The sequence below is a fragment of the Mustela lutreola genome, chromosome 1, assembly GCF_030435805.1.
Source record: "Mustela lutreola isolate mMusLut2 chromosome 1, mMusLut2.pri, whole genome shotgun sequence".
Classification (NCBI taxonomy): Eukaryota; Metazoa; Chordata; class Mammalia; order Carnivora; family Mustelidae; genus Mustela; species Mustela lutreola.
The window spans coordinates 127611462-127630130 of NC_081290.1; the positions used below are offsets into that span (position 1 = coordinate 127611462).

Here is an 18669-nt window from a genome sequence, read left to right on the forward strand (position 1 = left end):
AAAAAAAAAAAAAAAAAAAAAGTCAGTTAGCTCTAGCATTAAGAGGTAATGGGAAAGGTTTGCCACCCAAAGGTGTTTTGTCAAATGAAAGGCTTCTTAGAAAACGACCACAACCAACACTTGGCTACCAGAAGGCCAATGTCATACCTGTCAATATCAGACTGAGTCTCTGGTAAATTCCATTCAAAATATGTAACACTAAATAATCCCTTAATGTATTTGAACTTCACTTTCTTCATCTGCAAAACGGGAATGACGACATAAAACCTGCCCAGGAATGAACCTCGTGAGGGCCAAAGGAGACAATGCAGGGCAAGGGTTTTGAAACTGTCAAGTGCAGGATTACATGATTTCAGTGATTTTGACTAATTTACGTTTGCTTAGAAAGGTCAGGTTTTTAGATATTGTTGGTAAGACTCAGCGATTACGTTAGATGTCGAGTCCGATGACTGAATTTCAGAAACTACGCGTTGTCCGCCCTGGTCCAAGAAGGTCATCTGTTATTCTCCTGTTTCTGTTCCTAGTGATCCAAAGTAGACCCTAAATGAATTCCAGCCCCTTGAAAAGTCTCCCCCCAACCTCTGTATCAAAACGGTCCTCATGCCCCATTCCCCGCGCCCGTCTTTTCTAGTCTCTTGCAGGGGGACTACATTTCACAGAAACCCCTCCAGTGCCCGGAGGGGAAGGTGCTGTGACGTCCTTCCAGGCGCGCTCGGAACACCTTTTCCCTCCCCCGTCCCGCCATCCCGCCGTCCCGCCAGCCCTCCTGGCTCCCGGCAGCGCGGCCCGCGGACCCGCAGCGGCCCGAAGCGCGGCTGCGGACGCCCGGCGGCGGGACGCCACGGCGCAGGCTCCGCGGCCCGAGCAGGCGCGTCAGCCGAGCTTGGCGGTGGCGCGGGCGGCGGGGACGCAGCTGCCCCCGCTCTGCGCCCGCCGCACCCCCAGAAGCCACCGCCGTCTGGGCCCCGAGCCGCCGCGTCCTCGCCTGGCGGCTGCGGACGGGGGCGCCTCGGGTAGGTGTCGGGGGCTCTTGGCTGGGGTGGGGGAGGAGGGCAGGAGAGGACCCGCAGAGGGAGGCGGCGGTGGTCTGGGGACGGGAAAAAACGCTCTGCGGAAGGACCGGGTCAAGCCTGGGGTGGTGGAGGCGCGGGGAGCACTGCGGCGTGCAGGGGGAGGAGGCGAGTGCTGCCCAGCGTGGGTAAAGGGGCGCGGGGCGCCGGGCAGCCGAGTCAGGGATGCAGCGATCCGGTGGCGTCCGCGGATACGCTCCGGATGGAAGGATGCTGAGAGCTGGGGGGAACTGGGAGAACGCAGGATGTGCGGGGAGGGCTCCTTGCGTTGTTTTGTGAAGCTCCTTCAGTCATTGCAGCTGTCCCCTTTGAAAGGTTGGAGGTGAAGACAGGGAGCATAGGGTTGGATTTCTCTGGCCCCTTCAAACCGTTGGGACCGCCCTCCTGTTTTCCTGGGGAAGAATGTGGAGGTGGGAGAAGTACCTGCTGCTGTGGGCAGAGGTGTGTGGAAGCCGATGCCACCGTGGGATGGGGGAAGGGAACGTCCAGTGGGAAGTTGACAGAGGAGAACCTTCTGTTGTTGCTCTGGGCATGATAAGCCCTCTCTGTTGTCCTCGGAGAGGGGGCCTGGGAAGAAGCCCTCTGGGTTGCCATAGGTGCTGTAAAGGATACATGGAAGAAAATAAGAATTCCTGGGAGAAAGGGAGGTGCAAAATATGACACAGGAGAAGCAAGATTATAAGGGTGAGAGGAATTAAGTCAATGGTGAGGAGTCTGATAGATCTCTTAGTCTGCAGAAAACAATGATGGAGAAACAATTTATGGTTTGGAAATGAAGGACTTCAATAAATATTCCAGTGTTTCTAGACGCTTAAAGTTCTTCGTCTTCTCCTTCTTCTTCTTCTTCTTTTTTTTTTTTTTTTTCTTGATGCATCGGACCGGCAAGAATATAATTATAATTTGAGCATAGAAAGTGTTATTAAAATAGGTCTAAGAAGATTATGTTAAAGAGTCTGACCATACTTGCTAGTTTTTTTTTTCCATATTATGTTACCTAGAATGTAGAGTCAAAAATCATCTTCGATCAATCTTAATATCATGAAAGTGGGAAAGCCAACAAAATACCTTAAGTCAGTATGCACCCGTTTTGGGTAAAAGGTAACTTGCAAATTTAATGTGTATAAATAAAAACACCGAATTTAAAGTGTGAAATTTTGATGCTAATATTTTTCTTTTATCTCTGTCAATTCTTTAATCTTTGTGATTAGAATAGTTTTATTATTTTTGAAAAAATATACATGCAAAGTTCAAAAATATAGAAATTGAAAAAGGAAATAAAAAATCCAAATGTACAAGAAGAAGGAAACCATTTTAACACTGTGTTAAACATCCTTGCAGGTAGTTTTCTAAGCATATATTGAATATTGTGCAATTCAATGTCAATTTATGATTTTCTCTAACATAAAATCAGAAATTTTGCATACTTATCTTTTATACCTCCTTGGGGTTGTATTTTCTAAGAACGGTTATTCCATTTAACCTTTACTCACAAATATATAATGAAGGCCAACCACATAGGTTTGAGCAATGAGAATTTCATGTACAAATGTACTTGTCCTTTGGGTAGTAATAGTCATACTCTCTACAGTCGTATTGTTATCACGTTATGTAAACCTTTTCTTGTTCTTTCTTGTAGATTGATCTCCTGAAACTTAACTTTCAAGATGAAGTTTTTATTGGCGATTGCCTTTTTTATTTTAATTTCCTTATGGGTTGAAGAAGCTTATTCTAAAGAGAAGTCTTCAAAGAAAGGGAAGGGGAAAAAGAAGCAGTATCTATGCCCATCGTACGTCCTTCATGTCTTATATTATTATATGGAGAAATATTAGTGCATTTTTTAATCAAAGTAAGGTGGTTTGTTAAAGCATATCAGCAGAACTTTTCATATCAGAATATGTACCCATTGGTTTCACAGGAGAGGTTTAGAATGTGATAACTAATACCTAGTGCTTAAGATAAAGTTTTATAAAGTTTTGTTCATGCTCTAGGATTATACAATTTATGTACATATTTTATAAAATTAGGAAAAAAATTACTATTTCTTTCTTACTCTAAATATGGAGCTATAATTGGATACTGAAATTCCATGTTTTGATCAACAGCAGTTCAAAAAGATGGTTTTAAAAATTCCTAAAAATGAATATCAGTTTAAAAATTAGCTATAGTATGATTTTTAAGGTATATTTCATTTATGTTGATGCATGGAAGAAGAAAATTCACATGGTAGATCAGTTTTCTATTTCAATATTTTTCTGTAAAGGGCTTAGATTGGAAAATTATTTTTTTCAAAATTGGATATTTTTCAAAAAATGATATTTTTCCTTTTCAAAAAAGGAATATTTTTTCAAATATTTCAAATATTTTTCAGAAAAGGATATTTTTCAAAAATATGTCACGAAATTTCAAGTTACTTGTAAAAACAAAATCTAAATCTGAAACACCAACTCCTTTTGTGGTTTGGACTATTTTTTTTAATAGGAATGGTTAATATTACTGGTGAATAACAGCGTATTTTTTATAATACCTAATGGATAGAGCAATTGAAGAGTTTGTAAGTAAATAACTTTCATAAATATAAGGGATCTTTAGGTAATAAGATCACATATGCCATGATCTGGAATAAAAATTAATTTGCTGTTATAGGTCATTTTTTAATTAAGATGTTTTAAATGTCATATTGATCATGGGTGACATCTCAGAATCAACATTATTCAAAGATAGACCATGATAGCTTTGTAGATATTCCGTATGAGATAGGAACATTTTGGGAAGTTTATTTTGTTAAGAAAGGATATTAAAATTGGTATTTTGGGATGGATATCTGTCTGACCATGTGAGACTGGAAGTCTGGAGTCAGTATCATGTACATATAGGTTAGCATTAAATAAAGTTCCTGATTTAGAAGTATCTCTTGGTTTTCAAGTTTATTAGTCCTACTTATTTCAGTGCTGCAGAGTCTGATGTCAGGGCCAGATTTCTGTGTGTATTACGGGATGGCCCTGAGTTACATTCACATGTCCCTCCTTAGCTGTCTTTCCAGTTGGATATGCAGTATCTGGTGGGGTAGGTTTAGGAATAATCACCATCTGCAATTATTACTATTCTTCAGTGTTCAGAGTTTTGGTGTCACAATCAGGAGATAAGCCTGTTAGCAAAATGGACATTGTCAGGCCTTACTCCTCCCAAGGGAAAGGACACATTCTCATGTTTTAGCTCTTTTTGTATTTTTTACTTGATGCATGTTGGCATATTGATACAAACTGTTGCATACATGTTACAGTCATGGTGACTCTATGTGTGGGTTAGGCCAGCTTCAATCAGTCAGGTTTCTCTATATGTGGAAGCTGATAGAACTCTCTTCCACTACCTCTTGCCTGTCCCTCACCCTCCGCCCCCAATCAAATGTCATGAATCAAAGAGTTCGGAAGCTGGCAACAGCAGGTCTTAGAACTACTATGTATCTTTTTTTTAAAAATATTTTAAATATTTTAAGATTTTATTTATTCATTTAACAGAGAGAGAGAGAGAGAGATCACAAGTAGGCAGAGAGGCAGACAGAGAGAAAGGGGGAAGCAGGATCCCTGCTGAGCAGAAAGCATGATGAGCTCCATGAGCATGAGAACTTGATCCCAGGACCCTGAGATCATGACCTGAGCCGAAAGCAGATGCTTAACCCACTGAGCCACCCAGGTGCCCCCCCCCTTTTTTGAAGATTTATTTATTTTGGGGGTACAGAGAGAGCAAATCTTCAGGCAGACTACCCATTGATTGTGGGGCCCAACATGGGGCTCAGTCTCATGACCCATGAGATTACAACCTGAGAAGAAACCAAGAGTCCAGTGCTTAACCAATGGAGGCACCCAGATATCCGTCACTACCATATATCTTACGATAGTCCTTTAGAAGACATTCTGTCCCTTTTCAGAATTATGCTATTAAATTGTCATATATAAACTGGCTATATGTTTTCAATGTCTATAGTTATTTAAGATAGATTTTTAAAGTTAAATCTAGTAGGTTAAGAATGAAACAATAAGGTTCTCTTGCTGAACATTTAAATTGACAAATAGAAGGCCCAACATAGACTTGGTAAGCCCATATTATGGTATTTTAAATACATTGTGTAATTAACTGAAATTTTATTTTTGAAATTTTCTACCATGAAATTTAAAATTTTATTTTATTTATTTTATCTTATTATAATTATGAGACTAGATAAAACTTTATTAACAGTTGCCATGGTGATGCTGCCAAAAATCTGACTTATTAAAAAACAGGCGTGCCTTGGAGAATAAGATTTATGTATTTTTTTTTGTTTGAGCATTTTATAAGAATTTTGATTTATTGACACTAAATTATGAACTTCAGAAGACAATAGCGTTTTCTCTGGCTGTGTTTGGATCCATTATACATAATTCCTTGGAATATCCAGATTAAGAATCTCAGCTATTATAATGAGCTATGAAAGAATATGCAGATCCTTTGTATCTTGGAGAATGATCCAGTTAGCCCATCTTGTATGAGTTGATAAAGTATAAAAACATTGTGACTAAGAGGAATATTTGAGATTATGAAAGTTAGGTACAGACCACCATAATGTTTTTCAATATGGTGAGATCTCCCTCCGTGGTATTTTTATTTCTTTACATTTTTTTTCTTTTTGAATAGAATTGAGAAAGCAATGAGGTTGTATACACACATGCAGTTAATGTGTGAGTATTGCAAACATGAACAAAGATTTCCCATTTTACTATTGTAGCAATATTCTGTCCCCCAACCAAGACTTAAAAAGGGTTTAAAATGAAGGAATAGAAAATTCAGGGTTCTTAAAATTCTAGGGCTTAATTTTGATGTTGAGCTTGAATTGTATCATAAACTTTTACTGGCTCTTTTACTATATATTTTTTTAACTTACTTTGTTTTGAGATGCTATAACATAAATTTATGCTATTGTTTTTGATGTTTATAAGTGAAGCAGTAGTACCACACTGACAAGGTTTCTGATAAATTTCCTTTCAAAAACTTCAGAAATTTAAAACACATTGAGATATAAGAAATAAACTATAAATGAGGAAAAAAATTGATTAAGTCCTTGGATACAGTAAGCTTTTTATTTACAGCTTGAATTTAATGTTAACCTTCATTTATTGGTCTCTCCTCTTTCTATAGAGTCGGCCTGAGTGATTCCATCCAAATCTATGGCTGTAACTACCATGTATTCACTGTTAGCTCCTAAGGCTCTATGTCCATCTCAGACTTTGAAGAATGCCATATCCATACATCCAATATTTTCTACCTGGCTATCCTATTTTGACCTCAAACTCAACTTCAAATGATAACACTTGAGTTCAGAAATCCTCCCCATCACTCCTGATACAGGAGTAATGCATTCCTTATCTAGGAAATGCATTATCTAGGAAATGATACCACTACCTCTTTTACTAACCAAAATGCTGGGCATCTCCTTAGACCTTCTCTTTCTACTGAAGCAAATTCAGTAGTGTCCAAGACTTCTCAATTCCATCTTTCTCACCTCCAGAATATGTCCTTCATTTTCGCTTCCCTGTGGGCACTGCGTTAATTACTTCTCTCCACCCATTTTCATGAACTCTTTATTAGTCTCCCTTCTTCTTGTCTTCCTCCATCAATTCATATTGGACACTGACCCTAGAGGATGTGTTCTAAATCTTTAATCTAGGCAAGTAATTCTAATGCTTAGAACCCTTCAAGCACCTCCATAGCTTTCTGTGGCTTCATAGAAAAAGCTCTTGATGAACTGGCCTCTGGCTCATTTCTTGGCTGCACATTTCTTGGCTCCACACACACAGCTCTTGCTGAACTGGCCTCTGACACCTGCATCTGTGTCTTTTTATCCTCCCACCCAACACATATGAGTCAGGTCTCATATACACTTGATCTTTCATACTTCTTGGAAGTATGCTTTCCTTTACCTGAAATGCCAATGCTTTCTTTTTATCTTTAGTTAATTCCTGCCCCAGTGGTCTTGTCTAAATCTGTGGCTATAAATATCATCTTTCACTGTTGACTCTTCTTAGAAAACAATATTCAGCTGAGTAAACTGGAAGATCTAATTGGCTTTATGAAGAAATTCAAGAATTGGGCAGTATTCCATCTAGCAAGTAGAGAGATGCTCTGAAGAGTTATACAAAAATGGAAGGTTTTTATGGGAAGGACAATGTGGTAAGAAGTTATTAGCAAAAGAAAGGATTGCTTCAGGCAAGCTACCTTCCCTTAAGGGGAAGGGCAAGGGATTTTATTGGGTAGATTACCTCATCTTTTGGGGGATGGAGAGGGCGCATGTGACAGATTCCTCATTGATGCTGGTCAGGAAATTCCTGACTAACCAGTTAACACTACATTTTTAGGGTAGGTTGAAATGTAGTCCGGTAAGGTATTAGGTCCATATTTGGTGACTTGACTGAAGTGACACCATTTTGAGCCAGTGGTTTTCTTTTTAAGGCACCTAAATCTGTATGCCTGGCCCAGACGTCTTTCTGAAGAGCACCACACCCATATAACCAGATTTTAATCTGACGGACCCACAGTGACGTCAAACTCAAACCTTGCTATCTCCTTTGGGAAATCTTTCCTAATCTGATAATTTGATTTAGATAATTACACTCTATACTTCCATATATCCCTAATTGTCTATCATGTTTATAATACTGTCATCAATTAGAATTTTTGTTTTCCCCACCTGATTGTAAGCTTCTTGGGAGTAGCATCTACTACTCAATCACCAGAGATGATATCAATTTAGTGCATGACACAAATTATACATACAATAAAAATTTGTTTAAAGAGTGAATAAAAATCCAAAGATTTTTGGCTCTTATAAATCTTATATTTAGATTTTGTTAAGGAACTTGAATATAACTTATATAGTCCCTATGGACTATATTTAGAAGTATGGTCTCAGTATAGGGATAACTAGATAAGTTAACAACTGGGTAATTAGTGAAACTTTTCCAACCTGGATGATGTTTCCTGATGAAATTTTGGCCTTATCGTGTTTAACATTTTATCAATGACTAAAATAAGACTGTATGGAGGAGATACTTATCCAAACTGAGAATCATGTGACTTAGGGACATATAATGAATATCTGAGACAGAATTAGTATCCACTATGATCTTGAAGGGTCAAAGTAATGGACTGAAACTAAAAAAGGTAGATGGAAGTATAAATTGCACTTTTGCCCAGAAATCATCTGTGCAAGTATAGGATGGGGGAAACACAGTATGGTAGAGATCATTTGAGGGAAAAAAATAGATAATACAGTAATGATTTATATACATATATATGTATTACATGTAAACAATATATATGATACAAATGAGTATATATACTTACTTAAATTAATATTTTTATTTTACCAATTTTATGTTTACTCTATTACTTAATAGGATGATATTTAAAGCAAGACTTACAGATATTTCTGCATTGTGCTAGTCGTATTTTCAGGGGAGAGAAATGAGAACAATTGAGATCATTAAAATCATTATCATATTAGGGAGACTGAAAGAAACTGAGATACTTAAAGTTGTTTTCAAATTGTTGAAAAACTGTGATGTAGATGAGAAAGTAGACTTGGCAGTTGGCACCAATAATGAAAACCAGGACTAATGAGCTGAAGCTACGGGTAGGATATTTTTAGCTCTCAGGAATAACTTTCTGATAAGAATTTTGCCTAAATATAATTGACTGGGAAGGGAAGTAGTAGAGTTCTATATGACTGGTGTCACTTGGCATTGAGGGGTAATTATTTGGCAGACATTTTATAGAAAGTTTGAACATTGGTTGGGTGGTTAGACCAGATGGTGATACTTAAGGTCATTTCAATTTGCCAGATTTTTAAGATTCTTTGATTCTAATATATTATATTTGATTGTGGCCTTACTATTGTCCAATAGAATGAGATAGAATAACTTGAAAATTTTATCTCAATACATGTTTAGACAGATCTGCCTTTACTTTTGGTGCATTGCCTTGGGATGCTCTACCATATAAAATAAATATTATCTTGGTCCTATATTAATAATAAGGATTTAAAAACCTTCAGTAGTAGAATTTAATCTTGGAATTTCATGAATAATCATATTTTTAAAGTATCTCTTTCAAACCCAGAAAATACTTTTCTTTTCTGATCTAAACCAATAGGCAGAAATATGTCTTACATAGTGATTGGAGGATGACAGACATAAGTGATCCAATTAATGCTTACCATAATTTATAAGAAGGTGTAGGTTTGCAAACTTATATTTATATGTGTATTATATATGAAACCAGAACATGTTAAAATATACTTTCAGTGTTGCCTGAGTGGCTCAGTCAGTTAAGCATCTACTCTCGGCTCAGGTCATTATTCTGGGGTCCTGGGATGAAGCCACACATCAGGCTCCCTGCTCAATGAGGAGTCTGCTTCCCCTTCTGCTGCTCTCTCTCTCTGTCAAATAAATAAATAAAACCTTTCAAAAAATAAAATACACTTGCAGAATTTTTGTTTGAATAAACAAAAATAAGACAGAATTATCTCAGTAAAAACATTACTTGTCCTTTCTATTTGTGCTCCCAGCAGATATAATAACACATCTAAATACTGAATTTAGGGGCACCTTGGCCTCTCAATTGGTGACCCATTCACTCTTGATTTTGGCTCAGGTTGTGATCTCAAGGTTGTGAGTTCCAGCGCCATATTGGGCTCTGTGCTCTGCTGGAAGTCTGCTTGAGATTCTCCCTCTCCCTCTACGCTCCCCACACTCACATGTGCTCTCTCCCATGCTCTTCTCTCAAGTAAATAAATAAATCTTTCAAATTCATACGTACATACATACTGAGTTTGACCAGGCTGTAACCTCTTAGCACGTGTTGCCATAGTTTACTATCATTGAGCTTAGGGAACCTCCACCATTTGTTGAGGACTGTTTGAATTTCAAGTGTCTGATAGCTTATAGTAAGTGCACTAATATGTTTACAAGTTAAATTTAAAATCTCTTTTCTCCTACTTGGCCCAAACTTTTATCTTAGGTATGGAGAAGCTTAATAATAAGCCCTAAATTAGTACTAGGTGAGGGCTGCTATTACTTACATTAGTGTGTGGTCATGTTAGTGTGAATTTATCCTGTCTTCTTCATGATCTTTCCTCCAGACCATTGGTACTCTACCTTTAAAATCATGACAAGGAAATTTTTACTGTGATTCTGTGTGCACTAATGGAAAAAGTGTGATTTCTTTATATTAGTTTGTTCATATACTAAAAAAAAAAAAAAAAAATGTGAGTTAAAGCGTTACTCTCTGTTATGAGAAATTTTTTTGTTTCCTTTAGAGATATACTGTACCACTTGATAATAACATTTGTACACATCAGTTTTATGTGGTAGAAGGGTAGGAATACTGAATAATCAAAAAGCTACTACGTGTTGTGTAAGTATACTATTAGCCATTTTCTTCCTATTCTAATTTACTTACCTACTATTGATTTATAGAATAGGTTGATTTTAGTTTAGTTCTAGTTTCTTCCTAGTGGAAATGTTGATGATAACTGCATTGGCCAAAAGATGAAAGGCAATTGCAAAAGGTTATGGGTAATCTTGGTAATGAATACGATTGAAAATTGCCTACATTATTCTTACTATAACATATTTAGGTTGAATAGTTCACTGATGTTTAGTTATACATTTTCTTGCTACCTGTTGAACAGTCCCAGCTGAGTGGCATGCTTTTCTTTTGCCGTCAGCTGAATTAATGATCTTCCCTTTCCAAATAATTTCCCAGGTTTTAAAACTGGCATCCTCATTATTCTAGCTACTCAGGCATGAAATTTAAATGGAACCTGTCTTTCTATCTCTTAGAATTATTTCCTATATCTGTCAGGTTTATTGCCTCTCCACTTACCATCATTTTGAACAGTTTTCATCAATATTTTTCTAATTATTTATCCTATTTTTTCTGTTCATTATCATTCATTTTGCATATGGTTTCCATTTTCATCTTGTTAATATTATATTCAAGACCCACAGTGTCTTCTTATTGCCTGATGGGTCCCAGTGCAGACTCTTTACTTTGACTTTCAAGGGCCTCTGTAATTTGCATCCCAAACTTTATGTGAAACTACCCTATTTTATTTTATTTTTCCTTTGGTAGATTTTTTTCTCATCTGTTTTTTTTTTTTTTTTAAATTTAATTTAAGTTTTTTCAGTGTTCCAAAATTCATTATGTATCACACCCAGTGCTCCATGCAATACGTGCCCTCCTTAATACCCATCGTCAGGCTCACCCAACCCCCTACCCCTGTCCACTCCAAAACCCTCAGCGTGTTTCTCAGAGTCCACAGTCTCTCATGGTTTCTCTCCCCCTCCAATTTCTCCCAACTTACTTATTTTAGAAAGGCTGATCAGTTTTCACTCCTAAACTTCTTTTGCCATTGCTTATGCTTAGACTTGTTTATGTGTAGAATGACAACTTCCTGTGTAGTCCTTCAGGACTCATCTCAAGTAGTACCTTGTCTTACGAAAGTTTTAAAATAATTAGAAGTTTCAGTTAAGAATAAGGTTAATATAAATGAATAGCATGTGATGGCTATTTAATACTTTTGTCTTGGACACTGATAGAAATACTATGTTTAGAAAGGAAAAAAAAAAGTTAATATGGTGGGTATAAATTCTGGTTGCTATCGTGTGTGGTGGTTAGAATTACATCAGAGTTTGTCCAGGGAATCATGATCAGGGTTTGAAGGAACATGACAATTTGTTGTTTGATCAATTGCACTGTGGGTTGTTTTTCTTGAAGAATAGAAGAATAATTACTTGCTGCTTGCGGAATTACCACATGAGGTAAACTCGACTTCTTTTGTATGATGTCAAGTTATAGAACCAAGACCAAAGAGAAACATTGAGGAAGACAAGTTCAATTTTAAAGGATATGATAGAACTGTCCAAAAATAAAATGAATTTCTTTGGGTGGTTCTTTGTTGCTACAGTGATTAAACATAGTTTGGGTAGGGATATTACCCAAGTCAAGCATCACTGGAAAGTTATAGAATGTGAAAGTTCTTTTTTGTCCTCAAAATTTCATGAGTCTATGATTAGAACTTATGTTCACTCCCTCTCCTTTTTATTTTTAAAAATTTTTTTTAAAAATTATTTATTTGTTTATTTGACAGACAGAGATCACAAGTAGAGAGGCAGGCAGGGAGAGAGAGGAGGAAGTAGGCTCTCTGCTCGGGGCTGGATCCCGGGACCCTGGGATCACGACCTGAGCCGAAGGCAGAGGCTTTAACCCACTGAGCCACCCAGGTGCCCCTTCACTCCCTCTTCTTGATCTTTTTGAATCTCTTTTGTCCATACTGTATTTTTTTTTAAAGATTTTATTTATTGATTTGACAGAGAGAGACACGGCGAGAGAGGGAACACAAGCAGGGGGATTGGGAGGAGAAGCAGGCTTCTAGCCAAGCAGATATCCCGGTATGGGGCTTGATCCCACGACCCTGGGATCATGACCTGAGCTGAAGGCAGACAATGACTGAGCCACCCAGGCTACTCATACTGTATGTTTTGACATTTGATTTTATTTAATACAAATACTCTTTATCTGATATCTTTTATTTTCTAGTTGAACTATATTATGTATGTATTAACTCTAATACATGTATATATGCACATCTTATTTAATATATATATATATGTGTATATATACATACACATCCATCTCACCTCAAATATTTACAATTTATTTAGATTGTTAACACAATGTATTAACTCTAACCATATATAACAAGTGTGTTCATACACCCTTATTATGTAGCATACATAAATGAGACTCTTATGCAAAGAATCTTGAAGTGGGCAAAATATAAAAGTGTGTGTATATGTATATATATTCATGCATGTTTGTTTAACCTATATGTGAAAGTGTGTGTGTGTGTGTGTGTGTGTGTGTGTACACAGACACATACACAGTTTTATATTCTGCTTACTTCAAAATTCTTTCCTTAAGAGCCTCACTTATGCTTGCTAAATCAAGCAGAATAAAATGGGTCACTGACGCTACAGAAAAAACCAAGTCTTTTGATTGGTCAGTGGCTCGCTGGAACTGTGATTAAAGGTAGCACTTCTAAACCTGTATTGTTTAAAGTTCCCTTTGTATGTCTGCTAACTCATGATGACATGGTAGTATAGGCGAAAGAACACTGCTGTATCTCAATTAGAGCTGTTGTTGAGTGGCTTTATGACTTTCAGTAATTCACTAATTTTAGGGGGCATCTCATTTGTATAAGGAGGTTTGATCCCAGTGGTCTCCTAATTTCACTCATTCATTCATTTATGACAGCTGTATCTTGTAAGACTTTACCAAGTTTTATTCATGATTCTTTTGGTACCTTTATATTCTGTGTTAACTATTTTTGTTTTTGTCACTGTTTTGCTTTCAGATTCAAAACCAGTCAAGCCAAACCAACAGAAAAATACACAAAACTCTGTTTCTTGACCAAGTTAATTACAAAGAGATCTAAATTTTGAACTTGGTTTAACAAAATGTAAGCATTTAACTGAATCCCAAAGTAGAATAATGTATGCGGAAGGTGAACTGTTTGCTTTCTTAGCTTACCAATTTTTCACAAATTAAGGAGTTTAACTTATAAAAATGTACTTTTTTTTCCCTTTGGAGATGAATAATACAATAATACAGTAAAGTCTTTTCAGAATATATTTGCAGAACTCTTCTCTATTCTCTTTGTGCTACTACCTAAAAGAGGCACATCGCTTCTGTGTTCCAGAAAGCAGAGAACCTTTTTTTTTTTTTTTTTTTTTTTTAAAGATTTTATTTATTTATTTGACAGAGAGAAATCACAAGTAGGTAGAAAGGCAGGCAGAGAGAGAGAGGAGGAGGAAACAGGCTCCCTGCCAAGCAGAGAGCCCGATGTGGGACTCGATCCCAGGACCCTGAGATCATGACCTGAGCCGAAGGCAGCGGCTTAACCCACTGAGCCACCCAGGCGCCCCGCAGAGAACCTTTTTAAATGAGTTCCTTAACCATAGATATTTCATGGAAATTTACACTTAGAATTCATGAAGCAAATTATTCAAATTTATGTACATACAAATAGCTCCTCTGAGAGATGATGTAAATACAAAATAATATTTCTAGAGCTCTGATTGGAATGACAGCAAAACAGTGATTAAATCACTAATAGAATATGTTGGGTAACTTGAAACATCTGACTTTTATTAGTCCTCTTGTGAGAAAACAATAGTATGAATTTGTGATATTCAGGGAAGGTTACTATTCTGATTTCTGAGAATAACCTAATAAAAAGGCCAACTTATTAATGACTGGATGTGTAGTGAGTATTCTTCTCCACCGATAGTTAGCTTTCTGTTATACCATGGGGGTGGCTAACAAAACGATCCAGGGGTCTAACTGTAGCACTCTTTAATATCATCCAGAAGTTTCGTACTCATTTGATTATAATATTTTTGGCTTAATTCTACAGATGTAGATGTTTTCAGTTATTAAGAATCTGTGTTGATTTATTTTGTGTGGTGATCTAGTCTTGGCTGGGTCCTCACTATGTTTCCAATAATCCTTGTACTTGGCCCTTAGTGCTCTATTTTTCTCTCTGTCTCTCTAATAATTGTTTCATCCTTTATCCTGAATCTTAGCATGCACTCTTAGCTTTTGCTTCAAAAAAAAAAAAAAAAAAAATAGAAGCCATTGGGCAGGAACTCACCCAGTGTCTCCCTGTCTTCACGCTAAAGCTACCTATAACATCATCCTTTCTTTTCTCCTTTGCTTCTGACCTAACAGGAAGTGACTTCTTTTGTTCAGTCCCTGTCCCATCTTTTCCACCCTTTTCTGACACCTACCTCTATTATCTTACCATTGCTGTCCCAACTTTTCAATATGCTTTTTTTCTTTGGCTCTTTTTTTTTCCTCTGAGAGCTTACAAAGTTACAGAAGGGTCTCTCAGTTGAGAAAAAAAGAACGTTTTTATAGTCCTGTTGCATTCACTTTGTTTTGTTTTCCCTGTGTTCACTGCCATATGTCTTAAACTAATCGACTACAATTGTCTATACTTTCTCAGGGATATTCATTAATTATTTTTCCCTTCCCTTCCCTTCTCTTCCCTTTCCTTTCCTTTCCTTGAATTTCTTTAAATTATGAAAGCCATACACTATTGGGGTAGCACATGAAACAATATGTATCACTTAGTATTCTGAATAAGTACTCTCCTGTTGACATTAACTGCTGCTTCATTGTACTTTTTGGTAAAGATACTTTATTCCTTTTAACCAAATCTACTGACTTTCCTTTGAGTCCTTCTATTACTTGGTAAAAACTAATGATTGTAATGAGAACTAATGAGTTTCTTGCTCATCAATTTTCCCCTGAGTAATTTCTGCTTTATCTGTAGCTCTTTCCACATCTTTACCTCTAGGAGTAACTACCCACGTGAGTTCCCGATAATTATTTTCAGTATTCTACTGGACCCCAGAGTTAATGTATGGAACCAGCTCTTCCGTCTGCATTTCCCAGCTTTGTATTCAGCCATTTGTGAGAAATAGCTGAAGCAACTTTCTTCCATGAGATGTCTCCCTGATTATCTCATCAGTTACTTTTCCTGTTGATTCTTGTTTAGAAATGACTCTTGCATCTGCTGTTTCTCCCCATCCCCACTAGTATTGTCTTTGCCAGGCTCTCATAATTTCACCTGGAATCTCTTATTGCAGTTACTTACCTGGAAGCCTGAATTCTGTCCTATCGTCTCCACTTTAGTTCACACTGCATGGTAGTGGCTCTCAAATTGTTGGTCTGGGCACCCCTTTATAATCTGAAACATTATTGAGGACACAAAGAGCTTCAGTTTATGTGCGTTATAGCTACTAATACAGCCTTATTATAAATTGAGACAAATTTTTTTAAAAATTTATTAAATCACTTAAAATAAGCCTACTCATTACACGTTAACATAAACAACTTAATTCTTGTGAAAATAACTATATTTTCAAAAATAAAAATAGTAGGGAGAGTAACCATTGTTTAACATTGTTGCATATCTCTTTCAGGCTGGCTTAAGAGAAGACAGCCAGATTCTCATATTGGTCTTGTGATATATTGCTTTGATAGAAATAGGTAAAGAAAATATGACCTCAGACATGTAATTAGAAATGGGAAGAGTATTTTAATAGCCTTTTCATAACTGAATATTCTTCTTTAATGCCATGTCAAAATTTAACAAGTGATAGTTGCAGTGTAAATTTTGAAATCAGATTAGTGAACACTCTATTTTCTGTTGCAAGTGTAAAACTCATTATACACTTTTTCTTAGAGTTTAATTTTATTACTGTTCACATTTTTTTATGTCTTAATTATTTTTGAACAATTTAATTTCCGCTTTTTTTCCAGTTTTATTGAGATGTACTTGACCTGTAACAATGTATTCATCTAAGGTGTACAACATAGTTATTTGAGATATGTAAATATGGTGAATGGATTATAATTAAGTTTAGTTAATATCCATTAAACCTCACAAAGTTACACATTTTTTTTCTTGTGATGAGAACTTTTAAGATTCACTCTCTCAGCAATTTTCAAATATACAGTATAGTCTTATTAACTGTAGTTATAGTGAATGGCTATTCTGCCCAAACTTGATTTTATAACATCCTGCATTGGTCATTAGGAAAATATAGGTATACTGGGCTTTGCAAATGTTGACACATTTCCTTATAGAATATCAAAAAGTCACATCCATTTAATGTCACTTCTGATCTCACTGGAAAGTCTATTAAGTATTGAAAAGCTGTCAGGGTCATGGTGATGAATATTGTTTCGCAAAATTCCACATTTTGTGTGAAAATTTACATTATTTTATTGGCAACAAATGCTATGCTCTTTTTAGTTTTTGTTGAAGGTGTAAGCTGTCTTGATTTGCTGTTGAAAAGTTATTCATTAGATATCTTAAAACTAAATGACCATAGCCTTTCTGTGGTGTTCCATGAAAATGGTGTTCCATAAAAATACCACTGCTAGAACATCATTCACCCGAATGCTTTACATAGGAACAGTTAACATAGTTTCGTATGCAGCAGAAGTGCTGCATGGATACTTCCCATTTTTTTTTCATACAGAATATTAAGACAATGTGGACTTAAATTTTAAAATTCAATAAACTTAGAATTTTTAATTTCTTCTTCAAGAAAATCACTTATTAACACTATTTTTAAATTATTTATTTATTTAATTACTGCTAACATGCAGTAGTAAAGAATACAATGACTATTAGTGCCTATTAATATTATTTTCTTGATTTGTGCAGTGGCAGTTTTATTCACTATCGCTTTTGCACTATCAGTGCAAATGTCAGTATTGTGAAACAAAGTAAATAGTATTTTAAAATAATAATTATTATTATGAAAATAGTTTTGACTCTGTGGACCACTAGAAAAGGTCTTGGGTACCTTTTGATCCTTGTGGACTACACTTTGAAAACTGCTGTTTCATAGGGTCAACAGATTTGTGATGCTCAATATATATCCAAGCATTTATTTCTCTTTCTTTTTTGAAAGATGTATTTATTTAATTAAGAGTGTTGTGGGGGAGGGGCGCCTGGATGGCTCAGCGGTTAAGCCTCTGTCTTCGGCTCAGGTCATGATCTCAGTGTCCTGGGATCAAGCCCTGCATCGGGCTCTCTGCTCAGCACGGATCCTGCTTCCCCCTCTCTCTCTCTCTGCCTGCCTCTCTGCCTATTTGTGATCTCCATCTGTCAAATAAATAAATAACATCTTTTTTTTTTAAAAGATGTTATTTATTTATTTGACAAACGGAGATCACAGGTAGGCAGAGAGGCAGGCAGAGAGAGGGGGTAAGCATGAAGGACAAGTCATACTTGTCCTCCAAGATAAGTAATCTTGGATCTTAAAAATTCTGATCTGTAAAATGAAAGAATAGCAATATGATTTATGAATTTCTCACAGTAATTGGGAGAAAAGATTATTTGGAATTTTGACATGTGGAACCAATGTTGTCCTGAGTCAGAAGACCTTAGTTCTAGTCTAGAACACATTAATACATTTGTGACCTTGAATGAACAATTGTTTTTCCTCTCCAGTCTTCAATTTTCTCACCTGTAAATTGGAAATAATAATCTCTACCTATTTCATAGAGCTTCTCTGAAGGTATAATTTGAAATTTATGTGAACGTATTTTCTGAACTGTAAAAGTTTTACGAAGTGGACTACCTATAGTAGTATATTATGGAACCCTTTTTTAGGGATTCAAAGGAATTTTGCATATTTTATATTGTTCTTGATCTCATTTTTCTATTATTAGGCTAATTTTCATAGGCAGAAAAACTAGTCATGGAGGAAATATCTGGGTAGCTTGATTAGACATAGATTTTCATAGATTCAGTACTAGGACTGGTTGAATACATTTGTGGTGCACTCTTTCAATGCAATGGTGGGCGCCATATGCTTGACATATGGCCCCATTTGATACAGTGAATCTAGCAGGCAACATCATTCACCTTTATATATGAAAAGTTTGTATTGTGGAGCACATTTATGTAGCTTTTTTAAGG

General features: G+C 36.4%; 1 protein-coding gene across 3 annotated transcripts in view; it reads left to right on the plus strand.

Moving 5' to 3' along the window:
• Positions 1-737: 737 nt before the first annotated feature.
• GLRB (glycine receptor beta) overlaps positions 738-18669 on the plus strand; it is a 107041-nt gene continuing 89109 nt past the window's right edge. Inside the window, exons 1-2 of one of the 3 annotated variants that reach the window (XM_059173924.1) lie at positions 738-1013; positions 2707-2856. In XM_059173924.1, the coding sequence (XP_059029907.1) occupies positions 2735-2856 (122 nt within the window). In that variant the 5' untranslated portion in view covers positions 738-1013; positions 2707-2734. Of the gene's footprint in view, positions 1014-2706; positions 2857-18669 lie in introns of those variants that run through there. The other 2 variants (XM_059173906.1, XM_059173915.1) reach the window with 2 other exon arrangements.